Source organism: Propithecus coquereli, unplaced genomic scaffold (genome assembly GCF_000956105.1).
Source record: "Propithecus coquereli isolate 6110/MARCELLA unplaced genomic scaffold, Pcoq_1.0 Scaffold717, whole genome shotgun sequence".
Lineage (NCBI taxonomy): Eukaryota > Metazoa > Chordata > Mammalia > Primates > Indriidae > Propithecus > Propithecus coquereli.
The window spans coordinates 207,454-226,297 of record NW_012153252.1 but is presented as its reverse complement, the minus strand read 5'-3'; the positions used below and the strand labels follow the sequence as shown (position 1 = coordinate 226,297).

General features: G+C 62.7%; 1 protein-coding gene across 1 annotated transcript in view; it reads left to right on the top strand.

The window, feature by feature from the left end:
- The first annotated feature begins 4,965 nt into the window (after window positions 1-4,965).
- Window positions 4,966-18,844, top strand: part of TRPM2 (transient receptor potential cation channel, subfamily M, member 2) — a 63,770-nt gene continuing 49,891 nt past the window's right edge. Inside the window, exons 1-7 of the mRNA XM_012661543.1 lie at window positions 4,966-5,183; window positions 5,958-6,046; window positions 10,008-10,176; window positions 12,418-12,598; window positions 14,345-14,511; window positions 17,349-17,529; window positions 18,451-18,512. Coding sequence (XP_012516997.1) covers window positions 5,019-5,183; window positions 5,958-6,046; window positions 10,008-10,176; window positions 12,418-12,598; window positions 14,345-14,511; window positions 17,349-17,529; window positions 18,451-18,512 — 1,014 coding nt within the window. The 5' untranslated portion in view covers window positions 4,966-5,018. The remainder of the gene's footprint in view (window positions 5,184-5,957; window positions 6,047-10,007; window positions 10,177-12,417; window positions 12,599-14,344; window positions 14,512-17,348; window positions 17,530-18,450; window positions 18,513-18,844) is intronic.

Sequence of the window (18,844 nt, the reverse complement as noted above, 5' to 3'; positions counted from 1 at the left end):
AAAAAAAGAAAGAAAATCGTAAGAATATATTTATTATTCATGAAGTGGAGGTGGATCAACAGAAAGGTCTTCATCTTCCTTGTCTTCACGTTGAGCAGACTGAGGAGGAGGAGGAAGAGGAGGGGCTGTTCGCGCTATCTCAAGGGTGACAGAGGCCGAAGGAAATCGCATGCAAATTGACCTGTGTGGCCCAAAACCGTTGCCCACGGCTGCTTTCCCACCGCGACCGCAGAGTAAGCAGTGGGGCCAGGGCCACGTGGCGACAGAGCCTACACCAGAGACCCAGGGCCCTGCAGAAATGTCGCTGGCCCCGGCTGCGTCCTCAGATCTGCCTCCTCCCTCCGCCCCTGGACTCCCGCATGCTGCTTGTGACGGGAGCGTGCGGGTCAGAGCGGTTGGATCGCGGTCCTTCTCTCCCGCTGCGGTTTCCTCCCTGCTGCCAGAGCAGGGGCTTTTTACCTCCGGCATGATGCCCGCGCCATGAAAACTCTTTGGGCTACACATTTCCCTACACATCTCAACTTGAAACGACTCTCAGCTGAGGTCAGTGCTTGCTCTGTGTGTGTTTTACAGCCAGATGCCTCTGTTTTTATGGGAAGGAGATTTTGTAATTGCTACTGCAGCGGCGTCCTGGCAGACGGGACGTGGCCTTCTTGCGAGACGTGCGGTTCTTCTCTAGGGAGGCGGGAGCCGCTCTGGGGCAACGTGGGCTCAGATGTGTTGTCAGAGATGGCCAGGGCAGTAACTGCTTCACCTTAAATGACATCCCACCGCGGCCCTGGGGTGCTTGGAAACAGACGCCCAGCCCGCCCTGGACGGCTCTGCATTTTCAGTCTTATGAAATATTAACTGCGCTGTGGTATGTTTTTGGTTAACGAGAGGCTCTTAGGCCAGAAGGCACCCAGGGGAGGAGCACCATGTGGGTCTCTGCTCACGTGTGTCTGGGGGGGCATCTCTCTGATTCCTCTGCCTGTCACCCAGGGTCTGAGACAGCTCTCTGGGGATGCAGCGGGTTGTGTAGAACATAACTCCTGGGTGCTCCCTAGCTGCCGGGGTCTGAGAACGCCGCAGTGGCCCGGCCAGGGGGCCATGCCACCCCTGTAGAGTGCATCCGCAGGCAGGGCAAAGCCGCTGCATCCACCGTCCCTGGCACGGCTGCCGGCCTGTGAGGCCACGTGCTGACTGCTCATGTTTGTGGACATCCAAGTATCTGGAAAAAATGACGAAGTGCTGCCCTGCGCAAGGGGCTCGACCCTCCCCAGCGGGCTGGGAGATGGTGGGTGTGCTCCTGTCGGTGGCCCCTGTGCCGCTGCTGGCTCATCCACGGGGGCCCTCGGGCAGGGGACTGGACGGGCCAGCGCAGCTAGAGGGGAGCGGAGGGGGTGGCCGCTGGGGCAGGAGTCGGGGCAGCTCCACACCCTGGGGCCGAGGCCACAGGACCTCATCATGTCCCTGCACACTGAAGGCAGCCGGGCCCAGGATGGCATTGCTGGCTGGCAGCGGGAGGGAGAGGGCAGAGTGGCCTTGTGGAGCAAAAGAACGGTGGCCCGCAGTCTGGACGGTTTGGGAGAGTTGCAGTCACCTTCTCAGGAGGCAGAACGCAGTTGCTGTCATGCCCCAAGCCAGAGAAGGGGCAGTGCCACCAGGGTGGAGTTGAGACATCTGTGCGCCCGTGGCCAGAACCTGTGTGGTGGGTGCCACTGGGTTTGATCTTTCCAGCTCTTCCTGACCCTCTCTGGTGTGACAGGTCAGGAGAGCAGGCCTGACCTGCCCCAGGGTCCTGCCTCGCTCACGGGGAATGGTCTCTGGCTCTGGGGTCACCTCCTGAGTGCTGGGTGAGGGTGGCCGCAGGGCAGAGGTCTTTGAGCAGGGGTGGGCCCAAGTCCTGTAGGGGAGGGACTCACCCAGGCCCTGGTCCACCCTGGACTCCAGCCCTGCCTGTCCCCTCGCCCGGGTGGTTCAGGGTTTGACACTTGCCACCAACCTTGGGGAACGCACACATCCCCCTCAGTGTCCCTCCCGGGTCTCTGGGGACGCCAGACCCTGTGAGGAGCGTCACCGCCCGGCTCCCTCCCTGCTCCTGCTCTGCCCGTCCTTGGCTGCTGCACGCGGCAGGGGAGGCGCTCTCTGCCGGTGACGCAGAACGCGCTGCGGACTCGGGCTGCACGGGGCACGCGGCACCCGCGCGGCCAGACCTGCGGCGGCAGAGCCAGGGCGGGCGGTGGTCTGCACAGTGGCGCGAGTGCCCCAGGGGCCCGAGGCAGCTCCGAGTAGGTGCAGGGCGCAGGCCGGGGTCGGGAGCCAGAGCCGGGTGTGGGGACCCAGGCGGCCTGCCCAGGCGCTGGTGTGGGGCGCGGGTGGGGGAGGGTGCAGGGGTGTTCAGGGCGCGGGTGGGGTGGGCTCAGCGGCGTGCAGGGGCGCGGCAGGACGCAGGGTGCTGGCCAGCGTGTGCAGGAGCGTGAGGTGCGGCATGGGCTGGGGCGCGGACCCGGCGCAGGGGCACCATCTGTCCTGGGATGCCCTGCGGTTTGGGCGACCATGTTGGGCTGGGGCGAGGGGGCCAGATGAGGGACTCGGCCATCCTAGGGCTCTGGCTCTGCCCCTTACTTCCCCTCACCTGCCTCCGGCCATCGCGTCTGCAGAGGGTGTCCTGCAGCCTAGGGAGGATGGGGGCGGCAGCAGTTTACCTGGGGAAGTAGAGAGGGGCTCCGTGGGGGTCAGCGTGTGCCAGGCTGGCCCCACGTGTGAAGTCCACTGTATCTCCTGGAGAATCTTCTGGCGGGGGTGGCGGGGCCCTGGCCGGCACACCTGGCCCCTGTGAGTGGGGTCCTGGGCAGCTGTGAAAGCTGTGTCCAGGAGACTTGCTGTTTGGCCTTGGCCTCTCTCCCTGGGCGGGGGTCTTTCAGCCTGCCTCCCCTGCCACCCCCGCCACCCCTGCCACCGGGAGGCGGGGCGGGGAGCCCTGCCCTGTGGCTGACAGGGAAGGGGGCGGGAATGCCCGTCCTGGCGTCTATGGGTCCCAGAGCACCCCTCTGCTGCCAGAACCACCAGTGCAGAGCTCAGATTGGGAAACTCACGCGTACCCGGCCCTGCTGCTGTCCTGGCCGGCTTAACCCACCTGTCTTCTTGGAAGTTCATTGACTTCCAGCGTGTTCTCAACACACACAGCTGTGCCAGTTGCTTTGGAGCATTTTAGCTGTAAATCGGGGTGTCCCAAACTGCTTTTCGGTGAGCCGTGCAGAAAGGGACTGAGCGTGTGACTTTGGCTGGAGGGCCCCAGAGGAGGTGGCTGGGCCCTTCGTCAGGTCATCGTCAGCCCTGGGTGACAGGGCGCCCCCACCCCCGGCCTGGACCGAGGCGGCCCTTCCTGTTGGGCGGGGGGAGGGGGTGAGCCAGTGTCCCCCACACAGGACGTCACACGGTGACAGGGGGCTCCGGCTCTATGCTGGGAGGTCTGGGGGCGGCGGGGAGCGGGGTGGGTTTGACGTGCTCCCAGGGACCTCTCTGCAGCTGGGATTTGAGCAAGCCGCGTAAGACCCGCTGGCTGTGCCGCGAGGGGGGATCGTCTGGGATGTGGGCATGTGAACCAGGACTCTCCGGGGCTCCTGAGACAGGCGTGTTCTGATGCTCGGCCCCTCACTTCCAGCGTCACGCCCTCCCGGTCCCGTGCAGGCCCGGCGGCCTGTCCTGGGGCGCTGTCTGTCGTGCGGGTCCCCTGCAGTGGACAGTGTGGCTGTAAACCCCGGCGCCTCCTGCTCCTCTGCTGGCGCTGGGGCTCTTGCTGGTCCGCCTCGCTCAGACGTGGGGCCCGGCGGCGGCTGCAGAGGGCATGAGGCCCCGGGACGGCCACAGGGGTGCGGGTGCGACCTCTGCTCTGAGAACTGCGGGAGGCTGGGCAGGTGCCCCAGTGTCCTGCGAGTGACCTTTACACCCTTTCCTCCCGGCAGGGATGGGGTCCGGGCGTGGGTGTGGCCACGGGGTGTGGGGAGGAGCGCGGGTGGTAGAGGTGAGGGTGGCCTGAGAGCACCTGCCCAGGTAGGCAGCCGGGGCCGGCCCAGGTGCCATGCACTGAGTGGCGCGGCCCTGCCGGGGGGCTCGGTCACCGAAGGTGATCAGTGGATGGCAGAGCAAGGGCCCGTCGTGACTGGCGTGTGCAGTGGAAGTGACGTGGCCGGAGAAGGGTTCAGGGGAGGGACGGGGTGAGACTTGCGGTCAGTTCTTTCCCCACCCAGGCCTCCCCTTCATGCCCTTTGGGCAGCGGGGTGGGGGTGTCTCCGTGGACGACGTTGCGAGGCTGCGTCGCGGGTGCCATGGGCTCGGGGAAGCCCTGCGGAGCTCACAGACGTTTATTTTTCTCATCTGTAAAAGGACGAAAATCGTCAGTGGCTTTCTGTGGCTTCAGTGACGAAGACCAAGGCAGAACCACGGCAGAACCACAGAGAGTTTGAGAAAACAAGATTTGTCCTAATTAGCGGCCTTGTCTCTTGGAGTGGAGAGATGTGATACTCCCCCAAACTTCCTGTGTGGGCAGTGGGGGCTCTTTTTTCTTTTTGGAAAATGACAAAAGCAAACAGATGTTTGGAAAGAGGAGACCGCGGAGCCGCACGGTTGCGAAACCACAGACGCGCACAGCAGCAAGCGAGCGTGTGAGCGCCGCGGCGGTTTATCTCCTGCTGTGGTCCCAGTGCTCTGGGCATCGCCGGGCGGGGTGGGGCTCTCCCTCCCGCCCTGCACAAGGACCTGAGGTTGTCGCCCTCAGGAATGGGCGCCGGGCCCTCAATGTGTGCGCGCTTCCTGTCTGCCCAGGGGCCCCGCGGGGGACAGAGCTCAGGCGGCCAGGAAATTGTGCAGATTGACAAATGAGGAACAGAAGGGGGCTCCGCAAGAGGAAGCACATGACTGGGGCCTCTCAGAACATCGGTCTCATTTTCCTTTCTGTTTCAGCAGCTGCCCCCTGTTCTCAGACCCCTCACCCGGCAAGGGGGAGGCCCGGCTGAAGCTGGCGTGGGGCAGTTGGGATGGAGCCCCCCGCGCTGGGGAAAGTGGGCTCCGAGAAGGAGGAGGGCTTCGGGGTGCAGCCCAGGAGGATGGCTGATCTGGGGAGGGTCTCCAATCTCCGGCGAAGCAACAGCAGCCTCAGCAAGAGCCACAGGCTGCAGGGTCCCTTTGGCAGCAGTGAAAAGGTGGGTTTGGCTGGCTGCCTGCAGCCGGGCCCCTGGCAGTAGAGGTCACCATTGGCCAGGTCACCCAGCCCTTGTGGGGCACAGTGAGCGACCTCGGGGGTGGGCCAAAGGTGCGCTGGCCCTTTGGGAGAGCCGACCCGGGAGAGTGCTACGTGGCTGGTTCGCCGGCCCTCTGTGGCTGCGCCACCATTTCCCACACTTGGACCGACTGGGAAGTCGCTGGGTGGACACGGCAGTCCTGTGTTAGGCGCGTGGAAAGCTATCACCCCTCGCTGCTCCTTGCACAGCGGTTTTGCATCCTTTATCTGACTTGGGGGCCCTGGGCTGGCTCCCCCCAAGGCCCTCTGCACAAACATGGGGAAAGCACGTTGAATCCTGCAGTCCCCTTGCCAGGAGGGCAGGGTGGCGTCTGCCCTTCCCCCAATGGTGCAAAAGCCGGTCCCAGCCTCTCTGCCTCTGTGTTCCCGCCACACCACATTCTTCCCAAGGAAGGTGGCGCCGACACATAACTGTAAAGTGCTGTGCACACTCAGGTTGGGCCCAAGAGGAGATGATTCATAGACTCATTCCTCCCTCCTGGGTCTGCACCTGAGAGCCGCTCGCAAGCGTGCTCTACCCTTCGGCGTGGTGTGAGCTCAGTCCGGACTCCCTTCTCCAGGGTGGGGCCGGGGCTCAGCGGGGACCACAGACGTGTCCGGAGAGGGCGGGATGGGCTCGTCTGAACCCCGCCGACGGGATGGCCTCAGCATCTCAAAGTGCCCTCTCTCCCCTCAGCAAGAAAATCTTAGTTCGTGGATTCCTGAAAACATCAAGAAGAAAGAATGTGTGTATTTCGTGGAAAGCTCCAAACTGTCCGATGCTGGGTAAGTGATGCGATTCGTGTTACGGAACTAGCTTCTCTCTTCCGACGCCGTGTGGGTGGCTGATCGGACCAGGACTGCCGGGGGCCTCGGCAGGGGGTCCGTGAGAAACATCCTGAGTCCTTAAAGCGTTTCCATTTTACCCCGAGCCTCTTGTGGGGAGCGGGTTGCCCCTCACCCTGCTTTACCAGAGACAGGTACAGAGACCAGCGCGGTCATCATGTGGCTGCCATGTGGCGACGCGTGGATGCCAGTCTGTCCACGTTCCCAGGGACCGCCCCCCTGCAGTGCTCGCGGCAGCTGGTGTTCTTTACGCACAAACGTTTGCACTCTCTCCTCAGCCACACCCGTTTCGTGCTGTTCCACAAATGGGCCATACTCTGTCTTCTTTTATGCCCTCTTCACCTCCTGGTGAACTCCTACTCATCCTTCAAGGCCTATTGCAGGTGCTGCCTCTGCCAGGGAAGCCCTCCCTGACCACGTACCAGGAAGTGACCTCCCCTCCACCACGCCGTAGTTCTCTTTTCTCCCAGTGTCCGCTGCGCTGTACTTCTGTGGTTTTGCGCATCTTTCTCACCAGCGGCTGAGCTGGTTTGGGGCTGGGACCAGGGCAGAGTAGTTTTATTACTTCCCGTGCCGGCAGACAGCTGGCATCCGGCTCACATTTGTCGAGCGGTACGGGGAAGGAGGTGGGTCCTGTGTGTGGGGAACGAAGAGAATTGCGATGTGAAATCAGAGGTGAATGGTCAGACAAGATGACGTCCCTCCTGGGGCCCCGGGACCGGCCAGGGCACTGTCACTAAAGTGCCCTGTGGGTGTTTTGGGTTCACGCTCCGGCCTGGCTCCTCTCCAGGTAGAGCCTCGTTTCTCACGGGCAGTGACAGGGGCAGATCCTGGGTGGACAAAGCTGCCACCAGGCCCCGGCCAACAGCTTTGTGGCCGGTCCCCTCAGCGTACTTGGCACGTAACCAGAGTTCCAGGTTCACCACGCCAATTCTGAAAACATACCCTTGTCCCTTGGTGTCTGTGGGGAGTGGGTTGCAGGACCTGTCACAGATGCCCAAACCCGCAGACGCTCAAGTCCCCGCTGTGCCATGGTGCAGTATTCGCATGTGACCTACGCAGCCCGCACGCTTCCCGTCACCTCCACATTGCTCATGACGCCTAATACTGTACAGGGTGGGTGCTGTAAATAAGTAGCTGCTGTGCCGCATTAAGAAATTTTGTATTATTCTTATTGTTGCACCGTTATTTTTCATTGTTTTTTTCCTGAATATTTTTGATCTGCCGTGGGTTGAATCCACGGATGCAGAGCTCTTTCGGAGGGCCAGGAGCCCCGTGGGAAGAGGGGCCTGGCGAGCAGCGTGGGTCTGGCCCCGTGGAGCGCCCGCGTCCTGACAGCCCCGGGGCGGGCGCCGTGGGAGCAAAGCAGGGCGTGGTCCCGGGGCAGGCAGGTCCCGGAGGGGAGGGCCTGCTGCTTTGTCAGATGCGGGTGGTGCAGACCCGCTTCCTTGGTCCCCAGGGCCACCCCCAGTTTCAGTGACTCGCTAAGACTTGTGGGACTCAGGGTACGTGTGGTGGTGCCCACGGCTAAGGTTCATGACAGCAAAAGCGGTCACAGTGGGCTTGGCGGGGCACCTGGGAGGACCCGCGCACCGTCTGCTGCTCTCTTTCCCGAGGGGCACCCTGAGTGCACCCCCTGCCCCAGCAGTGACGGCTGGGGTGGCCTGTGGGCAGCGCTTCTGTCCCGGAAAGCCCACATGAGACTCAGCCCAGGAGTGCACGGGGGCTGATCACAGGCCACTCCTGCCTGGCCGCCACCCACACCCAGACTCCCAGAAGGGAAGCAGGTTTCAGCGTAACTCGCACGGTCCACACACGGAATCCGCCCAGTGAAGCGCTCTGACCGGTGAGGGCCGGCAGGAGCCCTCCGAGAGCCCAGTGCCCGGCCGGAACGCAGCCCCTCTGACAGCAGCGCCCCAGGCCCACGCGAGCCCTGCCCTGCACGGACGTCCTCGCCTGTCTCGCCAGCTGCGGGTCGCTGGAGCGGGTGTTAGGGGAGCAGCGTGTTCTTCCTCACGGCTCCTGCCCCGGACCGGGGTGAGCGGTGAGCATCACCCACCACGGGGCAGCTTTGAAACAGATTTATTTCTGCGCCGTCTTCATCAGACAAGTTAGGACCTTCCCACCCTGCTGGTCCAGACCGGGGACCCCTGGCCTCCCCAGCTCTGCACGCACCTGCCTCACGCCCGCCCGCCACTGCCAGCCCTTGCCCCTCGCACTTTGCCACCGTTTATCTCAGGACCTTGGGCGTGTCGCTTTTCCCCCGGCCAAACCCTCACGCGGAGACTGAGTGGCTGCCGCAGAGCTTTCCCCAGGACGGGGCACGTGCGCATGCGCAGTGTGACCACGGAGTCGCCCTCGCGTGGCGGGGGGACCCGGGCTGGAGAGGGTGTGCTTCCGAGGGCTCCCGCCTTGCCTCAGGGCGTCGCAGTGGCGCTGCGTTGGCGGCCACCTAGGCCGGGGCGCGGGAGCTCTCCGGTCGCTTGAGTTCTGGGCCGCTGGTCTCAGCGCAGCCCTGCGCCTGTCGGCTTGTGAATGCCAGGCAGGCGTGAGATCCTGCCAGCCAGGTGCCGGTTCAAAGAGCAGAGGACGGGAGGCAGCTGGGCGTCGGCTGGAAGGAAAATCTATTTACCCATTTTCTTACTCTTTCCGTGGTTTTTCTCCCTTTCTGCTATTCCAGAATTCCTTCTCCCGTTTCCTTATTTCCTTCCTGTTTAGAGAACCCCGTTAGCTGCTCTTTTAGGACAGGTCTGCTGGTGACGGGTTCCTTGGTCGCCCTTCAGCCGAGAAGCTTTGACACCCCCTCACCCCCAATGGTATTTTTGCGGGATGTAGAACTCCGGATTGGCGGTTTCTATTCTTCTGCGTTTGCGAAACAGCGCGCACTTCTTCCTGGCCCCCGTGCTGGTGTTCGACTGCTCTCCCTCCCTCTGCTGTGAGGTGTCGTTTCTGTCTTGCTGCTTTTACAATTTTTTTCCTTTGTTTTTAGCGTTTGGAAGTTTGGCTGTTTTGCTGGTAGCGCGAGTCCCTTTGGGCGTCTCCCGCGTGGCGTTCACTGGGCTGCTTGGCTCTGAAAGTCTGGCTCTTCCTGTCAAACGTGGGGAGACTTGGCCGCGGTCTCTTCTCATGCCTTTGCGGGCTCGCTCTCTTCCTTCTGCAACTCTGGTGACATGAGGGTTCGATCCTCGGTGACAGTCCTGCAGGTCCCAGAGGCTCTATCGGTCTGTCTGGTGCGTTTTCTCTCTGTGGTTCCTGTTGGGTCGTTTCGACTGTGCTACTTCCTATTTGTGGGCTCCTTCCTCTGTCCCCGCTGCTGCTGTCGCGTCCATGCGCGGAGTGTTTCAGTTCCAAAATTTCCATTTGGTGTCTCTTCTCTTTCTTTGCTCAAACTATATTTTTCGTTTGTTTTGAGCATGTTTGTGATTGCTCGTTGAAGCACTTTTGATGCGGCTGCTTTAAAATCCTTGTCAGGTAATTCCAGCCTCTGTGCCATCCTGGTCTTGGTGGCTGTGGGTTGTCTTTTCTCACCCTGGTGGAGATTTCTTGGTTCTCGGTATAATTAGTGATTTTGTATTGAAAACTTGACAGTTTGGGTTTTACATTAGGAGACTCTGGATCTTGCGTTTTGGCTGCCCCATGATGTGTCTATGGCGGGGAGAGGAGCCACCGCGTCCCTGCCAGTGGGGGCAGAAGTCCCGGCACCCCCTGCAGCCCCGATTGCTGCTCCTGGGGAGGGGCTTCTTGTCACTGCTGGGATGGGAGGGGCCCGGCTCCCCATGTGGCCTCTGCAGTGGCTGGAGGGGCTGCCCTGTTACTGCTGGGTGGTCTCCCTGCTGCCCCACAGGGAGCAGGAGATCCACCTCACCCTCCCCCCGCCGTGACCTGTGCCACGTCTCTGCAGGAAGGTGGTGTGTGAGTGCGGGTACACGCGTGAGCAGCACTTGGAGGAGGCCACCAAGCCCCACGTCTTCCAGGGCATGGAGTGGGACCCGAAGAAGCATGTGCAGGAGATGCCGACGGATGCCTTTGGTGACATTGTCTTCACAGGGCTGGGCCAGAAGGTGGGAAAGGTTGGTTTCCACAGCTCTGTCCTGAATTGTGGCTGGAGCCACATGGCCCCACGGGGACACACGTGGCTGGGATTTCCTGGGGCGAGAGTTGGGGCTGGAGGAGATCCAGGGCACAGAGCCCACCGCATGCCGAGGGAGGGCGGGGGGGGCCGCAAGGCAAGCAAGAGACATGCTGCACTCGCAGATTCTGTGGAGCAGGGGGGCATGGTGAGCTTTCTCAGGAGGTGCGAGCCCAGGGGTGCGAGTGGACTCTGGCTGGGTGTCCCCTGCCGGAATTTTGGCGAGGGCTGGGTGGGAGTAGGGAGGAAGGAGAGGGACACAGGGCATGGCCACCCTCGTGATGTGCTTGGAGTGGCCGCAACAGCGTGGGGAGGGAGGCAGGGCTGCAGGTGGGGGCCGGGATGGGGGAAGCTCCAGGGTGGGAAGCGTCACTGTCCCGGTGGCAGAGGCGAGAGCCCGGCGGGGGGTCTGAGCCGGGAAGGCTGCAGGAGAGTGTGGGAGGGCAGAGGCTGCGTAGGGGGGGTCCAGGCAGAGCTGGTTCTTCTGTCTCCACCTCGAAGTGGCCCTGGACCCGCAGCAGTGCCCCACCCCAGCCCTGCCGAATCCGGGGCTCAGCCTCCTGGGGGCTCTGATGGGGTATCAGCTCCACGGTCCTGGGGCTGGGGTTGGCGCCTCTCACTTCTGTGCTGGGGTCTGCAGCCCCTGAACCCCTCAATAGCCAGGTGTGACCACACTCGACTCCCCCGGGTGCCCCTCACGGCGATGTCCACTTGACCAAAGGGGTGGAGCAGGGAGGGTCCCAGGACGGTCTCGTGGCCCCAGTGCCACCTGCACCACACTGTCACCTGTGGGGGGCGCTCTAGGCCCGGGGCTCCTCTGTCTTGAGGTCGCCAGGGCAGGTGTCCTGCTGTGGGGTTCAGACCAGGGGAGGAGGCAGGGGGCTCCTGCCCTTTGCTCAGGGCCCTGGTGGCAGCGGCAGTGGGGATGTGAGCCCAGCAAGCCTGAGCCCGGGGTCCCAGCCCCATGCTTCCTTGGCTCCAGCCTCTTCCCCACAGCTGGCCACAGGGGACAGTTGCCCACCAAGGACAGCCGGTGTTAGGGAAAAACGCTGTGGTCGACAGTGTGAGAGAAACCTAGGAGACAAAACTGCGCTGGAGCGTGGTCTCCGCCAAGGCGCAGCCGCTGGCTGAGTGCCTGTCACTCAGCTCACGCAGCCCCCTCCACGCGGCTTGTGTTCCCGGCGGGACAAGAGGTGCCCCCACACTGGCCAACCCCGGGGCCCACCTGCTCTGACGGCTGACAGTTCAGTCTTTAATTCCGGCACTCCCATGCATGTGTGTGAGCCCCACAGCCATTCCCGGACTCTGGCCCAGGGACCCCCTGTCTCTCTCTGGCGAGCTGGTCTTGGGGAGTTAGTTCCAGGCTAGGCCGGGGCTCTTCCGGAACAGCCGACTCCACCAACCAGGAAAAGTGTCTGAGGGCTCATGAGGCTCTGGAAGAGCAAGAGGGGCCCAGCGAGTGCAGAGTCCACGAGAGGCAGAGGAGGCTAAGCCACTGAGCCCATGTGATAGGCCAGGGCACTGGCCATAGGGCTGAGGGACCTGGAGCAGAGGGACCTGGGACAGAGGGACATGGGACAGAGGGACCCAGGGCAGAGGAGCACGGAAGAGAGGGACATGGGACAGAGGGACATGGGACAGAGGGACATGGGGCAGAGGGACCTGGAACAGAGGGACATGGGGCAGAGGGACCTGGGACAGAGGGACATGGGGCAGAGGGACACAGGACAGAGGGACCTGGGGCAGAGGGACATGGGGCAGAGGGACCTGGGACAGAGGGACATGGGGCAGAGGGACCTGGGACAGAGGGACATGGGGCAGAGGGACACAGGGCAGAGGGACCTGGGGCAGAGGGTGCGGGAGAGGGAGGTGCGCTGGGTGCACGATGAGAGAAGTGCAAAGCTCCAGAGCTGGGTACACCTGCAGCAGATGACGCAAGGCCCAGCTGTGGCAGGAAGCAGACCCCATGAGGTGGAGAGTGTCTGGGGCGCCCCCCACACGGAGGGGAGAGGAGCTGGGGGGTGTGGCGGGAGCTGGGGCAGGAGAGGTTTGCTGGGAGGTGCTGCTCTCCAGGGTGGGTGCACCAGTCCCCTCTCACCACACTGTGGGGCCTCGGCCTGGGGCACGTGAGCACTGCTACCTGTGACACGGGGTCCCCTCAGCTGGCTTTGGTCCCCTGCAGTACGTCCGAGTCTCCCAGGACACGCCCTCCAGTGTGATCTACGACCTCATGACCCAGCACTGGGGCCTGGACGTCCCCAACCTCCTGATCTCGGTGACCGGCGGGGCCAAGAACTTCAACATGAAGCCGAGGCTGAAGAGCATCTTCCGGAGAGGCCTGGTCAAGGTGGCTCAGACCACAGGTGAGGACACGGGGCTGCGTGCACAGGGTGGTAGGCGGTATCCGGGAGTCAGGGCTGTCCAGACCAGGAGGCCCTCGGGGATGGCCAAGTCTAGGACCGAGCCTGGGCCAGACTCACCCGAGCCCTCGCCTGCCCCAGTGCCTTCCTTGGCATCCTGATACCATTCGCTTGCTCCCGTCTGGAACCCCGCCGGTGCCTCCGCCTTGACGCGAGAGCGTCCTCAGTGGCTTCGCACAGCGGCCGGGGCGGCCCGCGTGGCTGGGCTGGCGTGGCGTGTTCTGTTAGTGAGCCGTGTCATCTGGGCTCTCTGCCAGCATCAGGGAGGGGACTATCGTTTCCATCTTTTTACTCGAGGCACCTGCCTCGCTGGAGTGACGTAACTTCCCAGGGTCACCCACCAGCGAGAGCAAAGCCAAGGTCCATGCGGACGGCATGAGGCCCTGGGTGCCATGACTTTGTGCCCTGCCACACCCCAAGCTCCACGGGCAGATGGGCCATGTGTCCTCCAGGCCCCTCAGGGTTCCTTCGAAGTGACAGTTGAGGTGTAGACCACGCGAGCCGGGCCGACCCAGGGAAGCAGCGCGGTGGGGCGCGGCGGAGGGTGGAGTCACCCAGCTCTCCCGGGGTCTGGTCGTCATAGAAAGTGTGAGGGCCACGCCCTTGACTCGGTCATTGCCACGAAACAGCCTCCATCTGAGTCCTAATTGGCCTGTGGTGCTCAAAACACCTGCAATCTTGTCTCCCATTTGGCGACAAGGAGCCACTGGTCCTTCTAACCTGCAAGCCCCAGGTTTCCTGGACGCTTCCCTCCCCTCCATCCCTGCTTATAAGTTGACCAGACCTTTTCTAGCCTGATCTCAGGGGGCTTGTTTCAGTGCAGCTGACCCCTCCTCCCGCAGCACACACACGACCTGTGCGACCTCTTCACCTAACGCCGTGGAGTTGTTGGGGTCTCACCTGCCCCCAGGTAATCACAGGCAATGGTTTTAGCACCTGTCTTGACATTGCTTCTTCGTAGCTGTCAGCATCAGTGTCCTGGCCACCCGCTTCCCGGCCTAAGGCCAGCGCCATGTGTTTAGATGGTTCCTTTTGTGGCAGCACCACGACCAGCATCTGGGCAGCAGGGGTGAAGTCGGGGTCGGCATGTGCAGGGAACAAGACATCTCAGACAAGAGCAAATGTGACTCTGAGCTTATGTGTCAAGGGGGTGGCCCCAGCCCGTGTGCCCCTGCACCCTGGGACAGGCCAGATGAGCTGACCCCACCTGCTGCCCCGTGGCAAACCGGGCATGAGCTCGCAGTTTTCAGCCCTGGCGTCAATGACCAAAGCAGGCCACCAGGCTGGGCCGGACAGCGGGTGGGAGGTGGGGCAGTGGGTGGGTGTGCAATCCTGCCCAGGGAGCAGGGCCGGGTGGTTGGGGACAAGGATGAGCTCTGTCTGCTGCACTTGGGTCCCAGAAGCAGAGGGGCGGGGGTGACAGTACAGAGACATGGCTGGGACGCCGTGCCCTGAGCCTGGCACGGCAGGCAGGGGTGAGGGTGAGGGTGAGCTGCATGTGGGCTCTGAGCAGTGGATCCTCCGCTCCCTGATTTGGGCGGATGCCCACGCGGCGACATGTCTGAGTGTCCTGAGCGGGGTGCTGTGCTGTCTGGCAGCGAGTGTCATCGGGCCCAGAGGGTTCCAGCGCTGGGCTTTTGTGTGGTGGGTGCACGTCAGGACCGCTCAGCCCCCCGCCTCCTCCCCCAGGGGCCTGGATCATCACTGGGGGGTCCCACACCGGCGTCATGAAGCAGGTGGGCGAGGCGGTGCGAGACTTCAGCCTGAGCAGCAGCTACAAGGAGGGAGAGGTCATCACCATCGGCGTGGCCACCTGGGGCACCATACACCGCCGGGAGGGGCTGGTCCACCCCACGGTGAGCGCGGCCGGGTCAGAGGAGGAGTGGGGCGGGCGCGGTGTGTGCCCAACCGGACACGGCAGCGAGCAGGTGCCGGCGGACGCCAGGCTGGGTGGGGCGGGGTGGCCGGAGGATTCAGGACGTGCAGGCTCAAGACCCCTGCTGGTAAGAAGTGTCCAGAAACGGACTTAGTGGGAGGAAGTCACTTGGCCATGATCACACGGCCAGGGCGCACCTGAGTTGGGTTGAGCCCTGGCTGCCCGGCCCCAGACCCGGGCGTGGAGTCCCTGCACTCTGAGGTCTCCTCCGGCCCGAGAGTTCCACGGAGCCGATGTGGTCAGCACCCCCCTGGACGCTCCTGTCGCTGGCTGACTGGCCGCCGCAGCGAGAGGAAGTTGCTTAAACAAACACTGCGCTGGGAAAGCTGGTGGGATCCGCGCAACGAGATTTTCTAAGAACGCATTAGGTCTGGCATAACGGGGACACGTACACTCAATTCGCAGTCGGGAAGTTCAGGGAAAACTGCCCTGTGACTTGCCGAGGAAGTTCCCTCGAGCTGCCCCCAGGGGTGACTTATGAACAGAGCTCTTCCTCTTCCCTGGTGAAGGCCAGGTGGGGGCAGAGCCTCTCTGGGACTCTGAGGTGTCCTTTGTCACTTAGGAATGCTCCTGGGGCACACTGGGCTCCTGGCCGGCTCCCACTGGCCTGGCCTCCCTTTGCGCTGGAATCACAGACGCGCGCAGGGCAGGCCTGGGCGGCCGTTGCGCAGAGTGAGAGCTGAGGCTGGGGACGTCCAAGATCACTCTCTGCTTCACCCCCCCGTGCCGAGGTCGGAAGATGCCCGTTATCCCACCGTCCGTCCTCTGTGGACCACGGAGCATGCGTGTCTGGTCCTGTGGCCGTCCTCCCTGGTTTCCTGTGGCTGCTATAACAAGTGGCCACAAACCCGGTGGCTTAAAGCAGCAGGAATTTATCCACTCGCAGTTCCGGAGGCCAAAAGTCTAGCAGCGGTGTCACTCGGCCACAGTCGAGTGTCGAGGGGCCGTGCTCCCCCCAGACGCTCCAAGGAGGGTCCCTGCCTGACCCTCCCAGCTCCTGGCGCTGCGGGCATGCCTTGGCTAGTGGCCACCTCACTCCAGTCCCCGCCTCTGTGTCACACTGGCTACTCTGTGTGTGTCACCTCTTCCTCCACATCTTCTATAGGACACTTGTGATGGCATTTAGGGCCCACCCAGCTAATCTGGGGTAAACCCCTCCTATCACAATCCTTGACTGACGTCTGCAAGGATGCGTTTCCGAATAAGGCAGCGTTTACAAGTTCCAGGGGCTGGGGCTCGGTGTCTTTGGGTGGCGATTATCCACCCTCTCGTCCCCGAAGGTTCATATCCGTCCCACGTGCAAAATATATTCGTCCACCCACATCCAAGGTCCCCAAATGGTCAACCCATGACAGTGTAAATGCAAACTTCAAGATTTCACATTGACGTCATCCGCTCACAGGGCCCAAAGCTGGTCTAAGTCATCTGACTCAGGGTCGCGGAGACACCTGGTAGGATCCATCCTGGGAAAAATTCTCACATGTGCACCTGTGACACCAGAAACCGAGTTATCTGCTTCCAACATCCAGAGGGGAACAGGCGTAACGTAGCAGTTACGGGTATTCTCATCCCCAAAGCGGGAGCATGGAAGGGACAATGGGATCGCCAGTCCCAGGCAGCTTCAGATGCAGCAGGGAAATGAATTCGGTTACACAGCAGGGAACAGTCCTCTGGCGGAGGCGCCACCCTCTGCACCCTCAGCTTGGGCCTCTGCCTCTGCACCCACGGCTCTGCCCTGGGATGACCCTTCCTGTTCTTTGAAGGGTATTGGCCTACTTTCTGCTTGAAGGATTTTGGGAATCTGACAGCCTTCTTTCACTTGTCCCGGCTCTGTCCCTTTCGGTCCGAGTTCGCAGGTTGCTCTTGGTCCAACATTTGCAGAAGCCTGTGGGTCTCCCGCGCACGTCGCAGGGACGTAAGCCGGTAGACAGGAAGGCCTCCGAGGGTCTCTCCTGGGTGATGCCACCTCTGCTCCCGGCTTAGCTGAGACGGTCGCGTGAGCCCACAGTCACATGCCCGGTGTCTTCCCCACTGGCAAACGGGCCCTGGGCCCTGCCTCTGCCGCGAGCGCTTCCCACAACGGTCTCTGGACTCGTAGTGTCGAACGCAATCCGCTTTCTGCCTCTTTCCTCCAGCTTCCAGGAACGCGTCTCTCGTTTCCTTCCGAGCCCTCCCTGGCAGCGACTCTGCGCCCGCATTTCTGCCGTAATCTGTTCAAGATCGCTGAGACGTTTCTATCCTGTGCCTCAAAATTCTTCCTTCTTCTCTGCAGTTCCAAAGCCACTGCCACACATTTAGGCCTTGGTTACGGCGGCCTTCACTTCCCGATACCTGCGGCCGCCGTAGCAAATTATCACAAACCTTATGTCACATTCCTGGAGGGCAGAGCTCTGAAATCAAGTCATCCAGCCCAAATAACGGTGTCCCCACAGGGAGCATGTGTCTCCTCCCGCCTCCAGTTCCCTCTTTGGCTCGTGGCTGCATCGCTCCGGTCTCTGCCCCTATGGTCACGTGGCCTCTCGCGTGGCTCTCCCGCTACTTCTCTCTTGTAAGGACACGGGTGATGGTATTTTGGGCCGGCTTGGATAATCTTCTCCTGTTAAGACCTTAACTTAATCACATCTGCAAAACCCTCTCTCCGAATAGGTAGCAATCACAGGTTCCAGGGATTAGGGCGCGGTATCTCCGGGGGCATTATTCAGCCAGCTAGCGTTAAAGACCAACTTCCCCCGTCTTGTCCTCCCTGCGCCCTCCCAGGGCGGCTTCCCCGCCGAGTATACCCTGGACGAGGAGGGCCAGGGCGGCCTGACCTGCCTGGACAGCAACCACTCCCACTTCATCCTCGTGGACGACGGGACCCACGGCCAGTACGGGGTTGAGATTCCTCTGAGGACCAAGCTGGAGAAGTTTATATCGGAGCAGACGAAGGAACGAGGCGGTACGTGGCACTCTCGGGGCAGAGGGAGCAGCGGGTGGGCCGGAGCGGCAGGGACGTGGCTGCCCGAGACCGGACGTTCAGCAGGCCTGGAGCTCGCGGTGTGTGCAGACGGCTCCTGCATTCCCTTCCCACGTCTCCTTACGCTTTGCTCAGTGGGGTCGTCTTCTCTCGCCCCCTTGAACCAGTGGAAGGTCACTCGGGTGGGCTGGACACTTGTCTGTGCACTCCCTGCTGACGGGCCACACCATAGACGCGGTCTCAGGTTCGGATCTCGGAATTTGACATCTTTCCCTTCCAGGTGGGGGGTGGGTGGGCTGGGGACACGGGGAGTCACATGCCGGGCTGTGCACGTGATTTGAGGGGCTGAAGAAGGGTTCGAGATAACGGGAGGGGTCTGACCCCGCCCAGGTTGGTGGGGTCCTTCCGAGCATCGTGGTGGGTCAGAGTCCCCTGGGGGAGTCACCAGGGTGCTGGGCCCCCCGGGGGTCTCTGCCTCAGCAGGCCTGGCAGGGCTGAGAACCTGTGTTTCCGGTGAGTGCCGGGCACACGCTGAGAGCCCTGCTTTGACGAGGAGAACCCGGCGGGGTTTGGGGGGCGGGTGAGTGTGAGGGGCCCGTTGATGGCACTCGGAGAGCAGTGTGCTGCCGGGGACAGGGAGGCGAAAGGTTCCTCACGTCCCCCTTGCTGCAGGGCTGGGCGAAAGCCCAGGGTGGGGCTCGGAGGGTGTAGGAGGGAGGTCCCCGTGGCTGGCTCCCACCGCGCACCGTGGGCGTGTCCTCTGTCTTGAAGCCCTGCCCTGCCTGGTGCGAGGCACTGAGAAGGTTCTGGGAAAAGCAGGCTGATTGTCGTGGCCTGCGGGCGGGAAAGAGCCCCCCGCCGTGGAGAGTGAGCCCTGTCCTCACTGCGCTGTGCTTGGTCTAGGCGTGGCCATCAAGATCCCCATCGTCTGTGTGGTGCTGGAGGGCGGCCCTGGCACGCTGCACGTGAGTCCTGGCCGGCGGGCGGGCTGCGTGGGGTTGGGTCCTGTGGCAGGTGGGCCACTGCCCGGAGGCGCCTTTACCAGCACCAGCGTGATCACTGGCGAGAGAGGGCAATGAGCTCGTCCGCCAGGAGGTGCAGACAGAGAATCCGCCCTGTGCCGGGGACACATCCCGGGGGTGTGAGGAACGGCCTGCAGGATGGGCCTTGGGGTGGCACGGGTGGGCCTGGCCCATTAGGAAGGGGTGGGCCCCAAGGGGCCTGGAGCAAGGAGGGGCTGGTGGCCTTCACCCCGAGACCCCAGGGGAAGCCAGGTGGTTTTCTGCAACGCTGCCAC